Below are 15667 nucleotides of genomic sequence, written 5' to 3'. Positions count from 1 at the left end.
GAAACAAACGAAGAGGCAAGCAACCGTTCGTCCGTTTAGTGCTGAAGAAAAGAATATGACTTGAAACAGATGTGTAAGCCAGGGCAGATTATAGACAGATAGATAGATAGACAGAGAGACAGACACAGATATATAGATAGATTTAAAGTTATAAAATAAAAACCACGAAATAAAAGTGCTCGACTTTAAGATTAAGACTAAGGTAAAGGAGCGGTAAATATACGAAACAACACAAAATCATAAACAACAATAACGATTACACTTCCCGTCGATTGCCCTAGTGGTGTGAAACAGTTCTGTAGAAGTTAACAATAATTCTATTTTATTTATATATAGATAGATGGATGGATGGATAGATAGATAGATAAATAGATTGTCAGACAGACGTGCGGATCGATGGATTGAGATAGATAGATAGATAGATAGATAGATAGATGGATGGATGGATAGAGAGAGAGAGAGAGAGAGAGAGAGAGAGAAAGAGAGAGAGAGAGAGAGAGAGAGAGAGAGAGAGAGAGAGAGAGAGAGAATGACAACATAATTTGGCAAATGAACACTTCGTTTGTCATCTTTATACATTTAAAATACAATACCCAAAGGAGAAAGGAAATCTGGAGAATAGAAAGATGTGATGAAGGGGGGAAGAAGGGAAAGAAGCCAAAGGAAAGAAAAGGACATTAGCAAGGTCGTCTTGACTTCATAAAATATTAAACAACTGTCACAAGGTCTAAAAGGGAGGAAATTGGAGAGGAGCATTCTTTCCTCTAAAAGCTTTGTAAAAAGGGTGAAAGTTGTTTGGATTTTATGTGTTTTATAGCGTTTGCCACACTTGCCGGTTATTTCAATACCAGTAAGAAGGGAGATGAGTCGACGACGGGATGATTATAGATATAGAATGATTGAAGATGACATCACTCAGCTATTTGTTATTGTTTTTTTTTTTTAACCGCCAATTTAAAGATTAGTTCTCACTAAGTTCAAATAACGATTAAGGCTACACATAGCTTTGAGTGATTATACGATTGATCTGGCAGACAGGACGAGTGGATATTGAACTTAAACACATGGCATCAATAAATTTGTGATGCGGGTGGCGTGAGACAAAGGGGCTCGTTCCAATAGGAATCATCGGATGGAAAAGTAAGAACAATCCGTGATTGTCTATAGTCTGATACCACTTAAAAGTCACACAAAGGCCCAAAGACAGAGTCAACAACGAAAAAGATGCACTCGTGTGCTTACCGAAAGATTACATAAAACACAGAATAATAAAATATATACAGCGTCACAAAAAGACAATAATGAATATCTGTCCTTCTTCAGGACAGATCCAGTCATATCTTGGGCAGGCCCACAGACTACCAGTGTTATCTATGGGCAGGCCTCCCATAACTAGCATCATCCAGGTACGAAGGCAGAAAGCCATACAAATAGGACAACAGATTTTTTTAAAAGGAGAGGGTTAAATCTGCCACACAATAAGGGTACATGTTTCGTATTATACGTATAGGAAATTTCATGTGTGGTTGTTTTTCCTTTTCAAAGACTTTTTACGGTGCTTGCAACACTATTATGTTATAGCAGCGCCAATAAAAAGTGACAAAAAGGAATAGCAACAAAAATACAAATCCAACCCTACTGGAAATTCCCGGAGTCTCCCGGAAAAAAAATCGCAGATTAAAATTTTGTTAGGAGTTTCCAATTTCAGTTGCATTTAACACTTTTCTATTTACCTCAGATTTTCTACACCAATGTGAAATCGGTGTTGATGTATGGCTCAGAAACATGGCGCTTGAATAAAAATAGAGACTTTCATCAACAACCGTATGAGAAGAGTACTAAAAATTTAGGGGCATGACAACATAAGAAATTGAGATCTATGGGAAACGATAAGCCAAGAGGAAATAAAGCTAGACATTAAGTAAGAGGAGGAGATGGAAATGGATGGGCCACATCCTGAGAAAGCCTGCAACAAATATTAACAGGCAGGCTCTTGTCTTACATGGAAAAGAGGGCGGCCTATGAAAAGCTGGAGGAGGGCAATGATGAAGAGTTCTAAAAACTGAAGGGAAGGCGAGAAAATGGCATAAAGCCGGACAAAATGCAGAGTGAAGGACATAAGCAAGTAAGCATCAGATGAATTACACAGACATTTTCTTAATTAAAAAAAAATTACATAGAAAGACCATAAACATTTGATTTTAAACTATTTTAATTTAATTTTGTTAATAAAACGTCTGTGTTTCAACTAATAACTTTCATACTGATTTGAAAATTTGCTAAAAATACTCATGCAGCATAGGAAATACTTTAAATGTTCTCAGATCTTATTCATACTTTCAATATTTGAATATTTGTTACGGAGTGAAAACAAATTTTAATCAAGCTCTTTGACGAGTTATTCAATCAGAAAATGAAATATAGATAAACAATACTGGTTATTCCCCTTTCCATTTTTTTAAAGGTCTGATCCAGATTTTAATTTTATTAATTATTTTTTTTCAACCAAGTTTGTGCTAAAATTAAGGTTCAAAAGAAATAAGTATACACCATTTTTAGGTATGCTCATCTTGTCAAGTTATATAATTGGGAATTTCCAGTATTTACAGATTCTCTTTACAAACAACTACTTCAAAGAGACCATTAGACCAAAGGAAATAAAGCTTGTCAGTGTTAAATACAATTGTAAAACTTTGGGTTAGCAAAACTGCAATCTTGTGCATTATAGCCAAATCTCCCAGATTTTTATCCCAAGACTCCCTCTCAATTTATGTACCAGGTTGGCAGTTATGCATTCGAGATGACCTAAAGTTGCATCCAGATGCATGCACGGGATCCCGGCTAAGAGGAATAAACTTAAATGTTTACAAATTATTATAAACATTCAAAACAAACACTTTAACAGTACACAAGAAAAAGATGCTTTACATGTAAAAGAACATCCATTTCCCAAAATAAATAACATTCGACAGATTCCTTCTAAGCTAAGGACTCTGACCAGCACCAAGAAAAAACAAAGTATTCTCATCACAAGTCAAAGTTAGAAAGCAAATTGGAAAAGGAAATCAGATACAGGGGAATAGGAGCAGAGCAAAAGTGACCTCCATGTCCACCATGGGAGCTCAAAAGACCCCTCCCTCCTCATAGCAATTAAAAAAAACAACACAACATTAGTTGGAATACTGTTTCTGTATTCCTATTTCAGCGTTAGACCTCTAGAGGGCAGCATGGCTCAGCGTTGCGGTCTTTGCTTCGTACCCGAAAGGTATCGAGTTCGATCACCCACAGCTGCGCTTTGTGTCCTTGAGCAAGTCACTTCACCCTAGCTAAATTTGCTGCTGACGCCTGGGTTATTCCAGTCTTCCCTTGGAATAGACCCTTGAAAGAAATTTCCCCTCTATGGGATGAATAAATGGAAATTTAATTTTTATTCTTTATTAAATACTGAGAAATTCGAACCTATACAAAAAATATTCCTTTTTATTTTCAATATAATTTAAAGCCAATCTCCTCCTCTACAAAATCTAACCTTATTCATTTTTACCAAGTCACTAATTAGTTTACACTGAGTGAGACTAACATTCTGTGACACTGTGTTGTTTTTTTTTGTTTTTAAGGGTTTTACGGCACTTGCAACACATTAAGGTTATATCAGCGCCAGTAAAAAGGAAGAAAACGGGATAGTAAAAAGTTCTAGAATTACAATTAAAGCACAAAAGAAAAGGCAAGACAAAGGGGAATAGGTTCAAATAGGGAACAGATGTAGATTCCAAGAGCACACAGTCAAAGTACTTAGTTTGAGATCACCTAAAAGTCGTATCCAGACACAAGCACATGTACCAACTAAGAGGAATACACTCAAATGTTTACCAATCATATAATATAATATGCAAACTAAACATAATACAATGCATAACAGAGAGATGATTTACAAGGAAAAAAATGTCATCTCCCAAAAGAATAACTATATATTCGACTGTTTCCCTCCCAGCCAAGGAACTCCGGCAAGGATCAGGACAAAACCAAGTAATCTCATACCAAGACAATGACAGGAAACAATTGGAAAATGGGCATGGGGAGATAGAAGACACAGCATGTACCTCCCTGCCCACTATGGGAGGTCAGGATCCCCACCCAGTGACACTGTGAGAACAACAGCTGTGACATAGAGTTATAAAAATCAAAGCACATACACTTCAGAGGATAATCCTCTGTTCATCGTGTCATAGCGTTGTAAAGGAAAACAAGCACAACATTACGCAATTCAATATGTATAAGGAAATACCAACATTTGCAACATGTTACCACTAATAAATTTCCATGAGGTTATCTTTCTTACTTTTTCTTTTCTTATTAATTTTCTTTTTCAAATATGAGGAAGGAGATATATAATATAATGTGAACATTAATAATAGGATAAGAAAAAAAAAAAAAAACAATTGTTAAAAAAAGAACATTTATCTTAGTTACATCGTAGGGGTTTTAATATTGAGGGCAAGAGATATTTCTAAAGACAATGTACTGTAACTGAAACCAGACGCCAGACCTGCATACACAAACTTATTTTCTTTACAAACTATCCGATATTTCAAGGGAAAAAGAATAAATTGGGCTTCAATATAATTTGAAATTAGTTCTATAAAATTCATGACCCCTTCTAAAATAAAAAAAAAACCCCAAGAGAGAGAGAGAGAGAGAGAGAGAGAGAGAGAGAGAGAGAGAGAGAGAGAGAGAGAGAGAGAGAGAGAGAGAGAGAGAGAGAAGAGAGAGAAAGAGAGAGAGAGAGAAGAGAGAGAGAGAGAGAGAGAGAGAGAGAGAGAGAGAGAGAGAGAGAGAGAGAGAGAGAGAGAGAGAACATTAATACAAAGTTGCATCTTTGTCCTATATAAGCTATTACAAAAGTTACTTCTAATCACCTCCAGAAAATGATCCCTTTCTCCAATTCATAACCAAATCCAAACCATCAAAGGTTACAATGATTTTCTGGGGTCATTATCTTTTTAATCTTAGGATGCTCAAATGGTTTCAAATGGTTTCAGAGTTGGACTGCCCACTATCAATGTCGTTGAGCAAATTATGTTAATAATAAGTAATATTAGAAAAAACAAAAAATTCATCTTTTAGGCAAACCTGCCAAGTTGAAAACTTCAAATTTAGTAATTTTTATGTCAATTTTTAGTCATTTGACAAGGAAATTAGTTATTTCTGAAATCGTGTACAAACAACCACAATTTGACATTGATGATCACTTCAACGTTACATCGTCATGCTTATGGGATGTAGAAATTCTTTATTATTGTCATGATTATCATCACATCATCATTATTATTATTATCATCAATATTAGCAGCAGTCGTACTAGTAGTACTACTAGTAATAGTAGTATCATTATTTAATTATTACTGAGAATTAAAAATTCGTAATTTTCCACACAATTTCATATTTTCGAAATTGGCTCAGAAATTTGTTTAAAATTAGTAAACTTACAAAAAATTTGTAAGATTTGGCAGGTACGTTTATGAACCTTACATCAGGTCTCAGACCTACAGCTACACTTAATATGCAGGTATATCATTGGTAAAACAATTTTTCCATCCATTTTTTTTTTCAGACCATGACAACCCGGTCAAAAGTCAGGTTCTCATTTTACACCTGAGTTTAGTGAGAGAATGACAGTTAAAAACCATTTCCAAGCACTCAACTTTGGATCAAGCATAGCAGGACTCAAACTTGGTTCCTTCAAACTGACTTTCATACCCCAAAGCTTAACCGTTCAAATGATAGACCCAACTTAGTATAAGACAATATACGTGTCTTGTTTCTGTAACCCATCTTTCTTTCTTTGCCCGATTGCAAAAGGTTTCTTTAAGTAAGATGAGCAGCTTCTTTTAATTGATTTTAATATATTATGAGGTCATAAGAATAATTTTAATTACAAGATTGCAGTTAAGGTTGTTTTATGTTTAAAAAAAAAAAACAAAAAAAAAAAAAATAATTAAAAAACTGTGGATGTATGATTTATTTAACTACAATAATGCAGATTGACTCAGTTGATCCAAAATTCTAAACATTTTTTATTGTTCAGTTGCACATTATAGCGAATGCCTGGTTTACCTATCTTATTAGTATAAAATTCAGGTCTGAGTCCAAGTTTGAAAAATAAAAAGATAAAAAGGCATGTTTGAGAAGAGAAACAGGAAAGGGTAAATATAATCTCATTCAGCTAGGGTGGATAAGTTAAGTTATCAGAGCTCCCAACCCCACTGAAGAAAAGGTGTAATTTTTACTGAAAAAAGGTGAGGTTTTGAAGGAAAAGGTGTAATTGTGCAAAACAAAGGCATTATTTCTATACACATATCATTCAGGATTGTAAATCACCTTTCCCAAAAATTGTCTGAAATTTTCTTTTAACCATCGGATAACTTCAGCAGACATTCATAATAGCATTACATGTCAAACATCCTGATAAATGTTTCAATCTAATATGCTTCTGAAAAAAAGTCAGTCCCTTTGTACTGTAATTCATTCTGGCTTTGCAGTACAGCCCTTCATGACGACAAAAAGGCTTAATGTGGAACAAAAAACATAAACATGTGATTTGATTAAAAAAGTGCCTTTTTGGCGTCTAGTTATTAGCTCTGAGTTAGGGTTAGAGAAACAGGACACACATATACTATCTCCAACTGACTTGGTTTTATCGTATGAACAACGGCTTGACAGATTTTGCACATTCAAATTGTTATGTGGTACGAGAGAACTGCAAACTTTTTAACAAGGACTAGTAAGTGAAACCAATGATCAAATGATCTAATAACCGGTTTAGTAATATACATGTTATTTAAAAAATGCTATCATTACATTAAGAGTTGGAGCACTGATTGGGTAGATGACGATGTTGAGAACTTGAGACAATAATCTCTAAATGACCAGCTTCAGAAATATTTAAATAGGTGAAAATAGAAGTTCCCATAGCATTTGTGACCCATCAGCTCAAAATTTCTTGTCATGATGAATAAATACGATTTCCTTGAATAACAAAAAATATTTTGTTATTCAAGGAAATCGTATTTATTCATCATTATAAAGGACCTGTTTTCAATCACTTTATTTTTAATTTCACTTTAAGGGTCCGACTCACCCGGACCGAGGTGTACCTATATGCAGGTCTGACATCTGAACTCGTTCATGGGCCTAGATAAACAATGTTGTAATGGACAACATTTTGCGTCATGTTTTTTGAGATTTCCATTACAACTTACAACAATGAGCCTACAAGTAATTGGGTTATCAGACCTGCAAATAAGTGCACATTGACTTAGACATAATATCCATTTTCAGACAATGGGTCACAAGAGCATGGAATTCAAGTTATTTGCCGTTTAGAAAACTACATTCTTTCTCATCAATACCATATCGATACTAAATTTCCGTACATTTCATTAGACAATTGAGTCAATTTTCAGCACTTTATCTATTCCAACATTATACAAAATTGAAGCAGTGGATCACATAAAGAGTTAGTGACCGGTGTCAGAGATGTACTGATAGATGGAGACCCCCAAAAATACTCTTCTGAAGGATGGGAATGACCATAGAAAAGAAGTCCTTCAGAGAACATTAGGCTCATAGAGCTGGAGTTTATCCCACTTTCAATCGTGTGAATCGAATAATAGTTAATAATAGCAATTGCCTACTACCCTATGGATAGGATGCTAGTCTATCGAAAAAGTACATTCGGCTAGACCCAGCTACCATATCACTGATGGTTAATAAAAAAATATTGACTTCACCCAGGATTGATTTCAGTCCCTATGCACGTGAAGCAGGTGCTCTACCAATTAAGCTATTGGGACCGTTTTGAAAAGAAAAGCATATACTCCACCATCTAAAAAAATTGAAAATCTACTCCAATCTCTAAACAATGAAATTTTATCTTTATTTGAATTAGTATGTTCCATCTAAATTAATGTATGAATTTTATCAAACTACTTGGACCTCAAATTTGGAATCTGATGCAACTCGACCTAATAGTAAATTGAGGTCGTGACAGGTCAATAACGTTTGAGCCAGATACTACACAAACCGAGGTACATATATATGCCCTTAAGCCTAAATAAAAAAGGAATAGGGAGATAAAATAAATTGTAAAAACCCAATCATCACTGATTATTGAATTGTCTTCTTTATGATATTGTAAAAGATTACTTAACATTGGATGACCTTGAGGTTTTATTTTTTTCTACTAAGTTTTCAAAGCTAATGAAAATTGTAAATCATACTCTCAGCTTTTACCATTTTTCAAGACCTATACAAGTCTCTTGAAGTGTCACTAAAAATGTTATTACTGATAATGCCTTGAATACAAAAGGCAGAAATTTGGAACTCGTTTTAACTAAAAATAGAATTGCTTATCTCATGATGAGAATAGTTGGGTTTAGTCGATTTGAAGTCAAAGGATACATTCTGAGGGCTCCAGTCCTGTTGCCTATGGCCAATAAATGCTGCAAGGGATCAAAGGCTAACGAAGTTGGTTGAAAAGGAAATCCATGGCGTACAGTCTGCAAATAAATAAATATCAATAAAAAATAAATAAAACTATTTAATCAATTAATCGTAAAGTTTAAAAAATTGATCATATTCATGTTGAAAGAAAAAATCGTGCTCAATCCCCCCCCCCCCCCCCAACCTTTTGTAGTGCACAATCAGCCTTAGTAAATGCCAACGCTTCTGTCTTGTTTCCCTTCTAGAGTAACACCAACATCTCAGCAAAAGTGCCTGTAATTTTTATTTTAATTTTAGACATAAAGTATAATTACTTCAAAATTGTATCATGAGAAAGTTTAAAACTGAAACATATCTATTGCTAAAACAGATGAACAGCTTAATTATTAATATTAATATGAATATATTTTCAAATAGAGCCCAGGGCATTGTGTCTGGTTAATTTAAATAATTTTTTAAAATGAACAGTCATTTCTATATTTGTTTTTAAAGAGAACAAATCCTGACGATTAATTGATGGTAATTGTGAAAAATTTGCAATATATTATAGTTATAGTATCTCTCTGTCAGTTGAGAGCATTATTCATATGGTTTTAAAAGGGGATGGTTACATTTTCAAAGGCAGGGAACCTACTTTATAGATCAAATAACAAAACTGGTGCTAAAATTGTGCTTAGTTACACAACATTGACTGCGAGTGAGAAAAGTCCATGAAATGATGAATATTAATTTCGGCATTCATTATTCATTCTCAATGTAATTAACTCATTGGTTCTTTTGTAATTACATTTTAGGGGGAGGGGGATTGTAATAAAATGGGGAACATAGTTTTTATCTAACTGAAATAAATTGAATTGAAAGTTAAAAAAGGGAATAAAAAGCTTTTAGAAAATATATGAAAAGACCCAATTTGGTGACACTTTAAACATGTGTACTGTTATGTTCTCACTTTTCCATGAATACAAATTTACTAGCTTAAAACCTTCATACCATAAACAGAAATGCCATCACGTAAAGAAAACAGTTGTTCCTTTATCAGTGAGGATTTTAAAATGTTAAAAAAAAAAACAAAAAAAAAAAAAACAATACAAAACAAATGAATGGCCATACTTTTCCTTTTAGATCACATATCAATTGGGTCATACTTGGACCTTTACGGATGATGTTAAATACACCACAATAATCTGGGGATTGATTTACTCCTATATCTATCAACTTATGTATGTTTTATGCATCTTTAGACAAGATAATAGATTACCAGATCAGGGTTAAATTCGGAATCATATGCATTAGCCGTTTATTTAAAAGCAGCAAAGTGAAGAAATGACAGTGATTGTGCATTCAATTTTTTTGCCTTTACTTTAGGCCTAACATTAACATTTTGATGGAATCACCAAAAAACAATTGACCCCATTACAAAGGTCAAGTATTGCAAATTGTGTTAACTTCCATGATTTTGTGTCATGCTTCTCATTTTTGTAATGATAGAAACTTGCATTATTAAATACTTATTAAAAATCTTTTTAAATTAACAAACATATTTAGATCTTCTAATGCCGATTTAATTATCATTTCAAACAGGTATTTTCTCTATTATTATGTAAGTAAATAGTAAATGTAGCAATCCCTAAAACTAAATGGATCAAAATAACTAGATCAAGGCAATGTAATAGCATTCTCATTAAATCTTTATCACTATATCATAAGTAACAATATCACCATCATAAAAGACAAGCAGATGAAGAATAAAAAAGAGAGAGGAAAATATAACAAGACAAAAATGAGGGACAAATTTAAAATCAGAGTGACAAATTTCCTCCTTTCGGACCTGAGGCAGAATGACAAGCTAAGTATAAATTTACAATGACCCAACAACAAATATGCTAATTATACTGATGTTGCTTGTCACTGCAATGCTATTTTGACTGTAGCCATAAAAGCGGATTTTAATTTATCACTATTATGTCGTATTTCATTTATATACGAGGAGTAGGAGTCAGAAGAAGATGACTGTGCAACAGTAACTATGGGCCCATGAAAGGGAAAGCATCGTTTTGACATAAATAGGTAATCTGAGAGACGTTTTGAAAACAAAAAGGACTAAACAACTTTTTTGAAACAAAAACAAATAGTCTGAACTGCCTTACAACACACGCTTAGTTTTGCAATTACGTGAAAAGTAACGGATATGGGGGAGGGTTGATAGTCATGATCATGTGTGTGGTCTGCTGTAAGTTGCCCTCTCTCATCATGATTCTAATTAATTATGCAAACTGTAAAAAAGATGGATCACGCACATAATCACGAGAGGTGGAGATACAAAAAATAGAGATAGATAGAAATCAGCACTCTTTAAGACACGTCAAGTCAAAAATGTTCATTGTAATCGTAAAAAATAGCAAAAAAGCAAACCAAAACAAACAACACGTCGACAATGCTGTGTGCGCAAACACTTCACTGCCACGGCGGTGCACAACAATTAATCATTAAATTTTATGCCACTGCTTGGAATTTACAATGATATTGCCGCACTGTACCATCTTGAGAATTAATCAAATAATTTTAAGTGCATTTTCTGGACCCAAAAGTGGAAATTTTTCTAATCAATTCCATTGTTTACGGAAGTGAATAGTGCCAAGAGTCAACAGATGGATTCCTACCCTTGTCACATGAAAATGTTCGCGACGTAACGTCTCCTCGATCTCCGTGTCTTGGCGAGCCTGTGAAGAAGTGCTAGATCCACCACGTAATCCATCTATCACAGCTTTGAAAGTAAACTTTTTTGGCTTCGATGCAGATGACGAGGACATTGTTCACACGTTTATTACATCGAAGATAATCCTCCTCTGGTCAACTGCTGCCATTTTGTATTGCACGGAATAAAAAATGAAGCCCGGATGTTGAATCTCTCAGTAGCCTCAGCAGCTCAATGAGCGTTTGTGTGTGTTCAATGCTCTCTGCGCTCTGTCGTCGGCCATCTCAAAGATCCTTCCACACTCGCTGGGATGGTTTTCGCGAGATGAATTTCGCTCCGCCAGTAAATCGGCTATTCTTCACCAGTTATCGATTAACTAACAGCAAAAACGAGGCTGTGAATATATTGATCAGAAGCCAGTATCATCGCTTTTACTTCGGCAGTGATTGAACAGTTGTGTTACTGTGCTCTCACAATTGCAAGCGGCCCGTTTAATTTTCAAAGAGCGTTCCTGCCACCATATCAATAAGTATCTACTTTTTTTTAAATGTCATCATCTTGACTTCAATGAAATGTCTGTTGTTCAAATCAGTGTGGGAGCAAATGGCATTCATAGAGGGGGATGATATAAATCATATTGCTACAACCAAAATTCCTTCAGCTAACAAAATTTGGTGATTCCATAATGCATACTTGGGCCTTCAGCAAATCCCAAGAAATAGCCAAACTGCATTCACATGACTATAATCTATAATCTATGCCGAACTCCAGTGTGTGAAATTGAAGGGGAGGGGTAGTAATAGAAAGAGGGGGGGGGGGTGCACTTTGGCCAAAAGAATATGTGACCCATCGTCTCAAAACGGTATTATGTCAGAACGAATCATATGCTTAAAAGCCGAATCAAATGTTAAACTGGTCAAAAATGTAAATTGTTGGCATTAGCATCCTACAATATGGCATCCATTCTCATCAATAAAACATACAAACTCAACACACGTCTGATATTCCTGGCTATAAATTCAATTTTCGACATCTTAACCATCCCGACTTAATACCGTTTTGAGGCGAAGGGTCACATATATTTAAAAAGGGGGAGGGAGGGGGGGGGGGGGGGGGGGGGGTAAGCAATTTGAACATGGTAGGGAAGGGGGCGCAATTTGACCATAGAAGGGAAGGGGTTGCAATTTGACGAATCCATAGAAGAGGGGGGCAAAAATTCTGAAAAAAATAGACGGCGGGGACTGTTTATTTGATACAGAAGAGAATAAGGTTAAATGGTTCTCATTTGATTGATTTATGTATTATTATTATTATTATTATTATTATTATTATTATTATTATTATTATTATTATTAAAATAAATAAATAAAATAAAATTCCCTTTATTCATCCCATAGGGGACATTTGCCTCTAGGGTCTATTCCAAGGGATGACTGGAATAGCCCAGGCGTCAGCCGCAGTGCAGCGCCGCAAATTGAGCTAGGGCGAGGTGACTTGCTCAAAGGCCATACAACGCAGCGGGGGTGATCGAACCCGGTACCTTTTGGGTACGAAGCAAAGACCGTACCGCTAAGCCACGCTGCCCCTATTATTATTGTTGTTGTTGTTGTTGTTATCATTATTAGTATCATTATTATCATCATTTTTTGTAATTGACGAGGTTTCATCCTTTCTTGCATCCTCTCTCCTATAGTCTGGAGCTTTGTAACACATTGGACAGGATTTTCTAACATCTGAAGCATGAAATCGACAGCTTAATAAATTACCAGTTACCTGTCTGGATCTAATGTTGATGTAAATATACCCAGCTGCCCATTCAGTGCTGTGCAGATTCCAATTTCCCTGCCCTCTAGGGTCTATTCCAAGGGAAGACTGGAATAACCCAGGCGTCAGCCGCTGTGCAGCGCCGCAAAGTGAGCTAGGGCGAGGTGACTTGCTCAAGACCGCACAACGCGGCGGGTGATCAAACTCGTTACCTTTTGGGTACGAAGTAAGGACCGTACCGCTGAGCCACGCTATCCCATAAAAATGAAAAAAAAAAAAAAAGAAGAAGAAAAAAAAAGGGTTTTGTCTGTGCATGGCAGATGGAAGGGTCCACCTATTGTTGAGATATCTACACATACAATCATAACTCTTTGTTATGATCAATAAATTAATCAGTTCCGACAAAGATTATACTATGATGTGATATTATGACTCAAGTAAGCATCCTGCTTTATTTAATGGCGAATTGTGACAGCTGCCGAATAGTTACATGTGTATTGTGTATTCATTATATGATGATGATGATGATGATGATGATGATGATGATGATGATGATGATGATGATGATGATGATGATGATGATGATGATGATGCACATCTCCAATAATAAATCTCCAAGAAATAAAATGGCATGAGTCTGAATTTGAAAATCTCCAAGGGTGATGATTTTCGGACGTCTTCATGGATTTCATTTCACGTCGTTGATCCAAAGTGTTAATATGATCCCTCACCAGCCTTTAGCCGTATGCCGGATTTTGGGGTTTTGGAGAAGACGTATTTAGCAGGCAAACATAACGTCCGCACTAGTTATACACTACACACGTTTTTTGAAGGTTTTCTTGTCATTAATCTGACTAGGAAAGCCAGCAGTCACGAATAATATGTCCAAGACATACGAGGCAAATGAAAATCTATTTCATGCTGGGCTCGAAACCGGTCTTTGAGGAACGCCGTATTGGACCATAATTTCCATTGTGTTTTGGTGACCAACTGCTACAATGTGCCTTCTGTTTGCTAGACAGGGATCAAACAATAATGATAGGGACACTCAATGCGAATAATAGTCAGAGTCGAATGAGCAGAAGGATGCGATCTCTGGTGTCGAAAGCTGGCAGCAGGTCAAGCAGACAGAGGGTCAAGGTGTCTCTCCAATTTATTACATTAACAAGGTCACCCACGACAAGTACATATATGCTATTCCAGAGTTGTATTCATTGCCGTATGCAGAGTGAAAAGCTTCTTCGATCCCCCCCCCCCCCCCCCCCCCACCTTTCACTTTATTTTTTTTTCTCCAAATGGCCAATAAGTTGTTGAACACTCCTCTTCCCAATAATTTCCATTAAAAGGCGGTTGAATTAGAGCTTGTAGTTCCTGAGATCTCCAGGGTCGAAAATATATTTCTTCAGTAGAGATGTCTCAATTGCTATTTTGAAATATCATGGAAAATACAGTTTCCAGCGTACAGTATGCCCCTTTTCTTCAATGGATTTTAACAGATTCTTGCAAATCACATCGAGTTCACAAGACATTTTTTTTTGGGGAAATTATAACATTAACGCTTTAGAACTTTAACTCACTGAATTCTAGAGATTTTTTGCTACTTTTCAAAATTTGAAAAATGTATTGAAAATGAGCATGTACATAGATGGTTTTATTCAACTACCATTAACATGCACAAACTAAAAAACAAACAAACATTAGCTTTGATACTTACGCATATAATTTGTTTCAGAAAAATGTAATAAATTGGCATGGGATAAAAGTAACCCGGGTAAACTACAGATATAGTCGGTGTTAGGGTTGAGTGAGTTAAGAAACACTCACCTCTTAAAAACGTGCCATTTGTGGCTCCGTCACTGCGTGCGTTATGTTGGTCTAAAGATTCACTAATGTTACTAACTTTCTTTACGAAAAAATTTGAAAAACTTTCAGCGAGCTCTTTGTCTTCGAGGTGCGAATGGTGATGTCGGTTCTTCTTTTCCCAACAGACAATCTATTATTTCGTGAGAAAGAAAATTGCCGAAAAGTTTAATTTTGCTTTTCTGTTTTTGTTTTCTTTGTCATTAAATACTCTTTCTTTGCTTAAAGTAAGGAGTGCATTTATGTATCTGTTTAATCATATCTTTAAAAAAATATATCTATCTGCTTATATACTAATAATGCTATTTAGCTTCAAAGCTTTTTTTCCCGCCCTTGGCAGTTGTTGTATTTGACAGATAATATCGGAAATAGAAAAGTTACTTTATAATCAACTTCCGCAAAATACCACGCAGCAGTTTTATTCATCATTACAAAAGAATGTTGTTGCTATTAACGACACATGTTACCCCTTATTGACACTTGAAGAGTGTTATGTTTGATTTTTATTTTCCATGTGAGCCCACATTATATATGTATATTACTCTTGAGGAGAATGGAAGAAGCATGGAGAGTTGCCAAAGCTCAATTAATAGTACTGACCTAGGCATACATATTTTGCAGTTCTGATAACCGAACACAATTGGATTCAGTAGTCTGATGTCACGCCACCCGGCAACGGCGGCCATCTTGGTTCTAAGCAAAGAAAATCATTACTTTTTATTCTTCAAGCTGGCTAGAACTTTTCATATGTCTTGTGACCAGAATGTTTAAAAGTCAAAATATGATCAAATTTATGGGGGGTTTTTTTCCCCTCTGGATACGCTTTTATGCTCGCCGGAGAAATAT

The 15667-nt window shown here is 35.4% G+C and overlaps 1 protein-coding gene across 4 annotated transcripts in view; it reads right to left on the bottom strand.

The window, feature by feature from the left end:
• LOC144967289 (syntaxin-binding protein 5-like) overlaps positions 1 to 11497 on the bottom strand; it is a 91447-nt gene extending 79950 nt beyond the window's left edge. For all 4 annotated transcript variants that reach the window (XM_078904348.1, XM_078904345.1, XM_078904347.1 and 1 more), the window contains exons 1-2: positions 11163 to 11497; positions 8461 to 8558 (exon numbers count right to left, since the gene is read on the bottom strand). In XM_078904348.1, coding sequence (XP_078760474.1) covers positions 8461 to 8558; positions 11163 to 11312 — 248 coding nt within the window. In that variant the 5' untranslated portion in view covers positions 11313 to 11497. The remainder of the gene's footprint in view (positions 1 to 8460; positions 8559 to 11162) is intronic.
• Between the last annotated feature and the right edge of the window lie 4170 nt (positions 11498 to 15667).

Source organism: Berghia stephanieae, chromosome 3 (genome assembly GCF_034508935.2).
Source record: "Berghia stephanieae isolate SIO BIC M18660-M18661 chromosome 3, UCSD_Bste_1.3, whole genome shotgun sequence".
Taxonomy (NCBI): Eukaryota; Metazoa; Mollusca; class Gastropoda; order Nudibranchia; family Aeolidiidae; genus Berghia; species Berghia stephanieae.
This window is presented reverse-complemented; position numbering and strand designations above follow the sequence as displayed.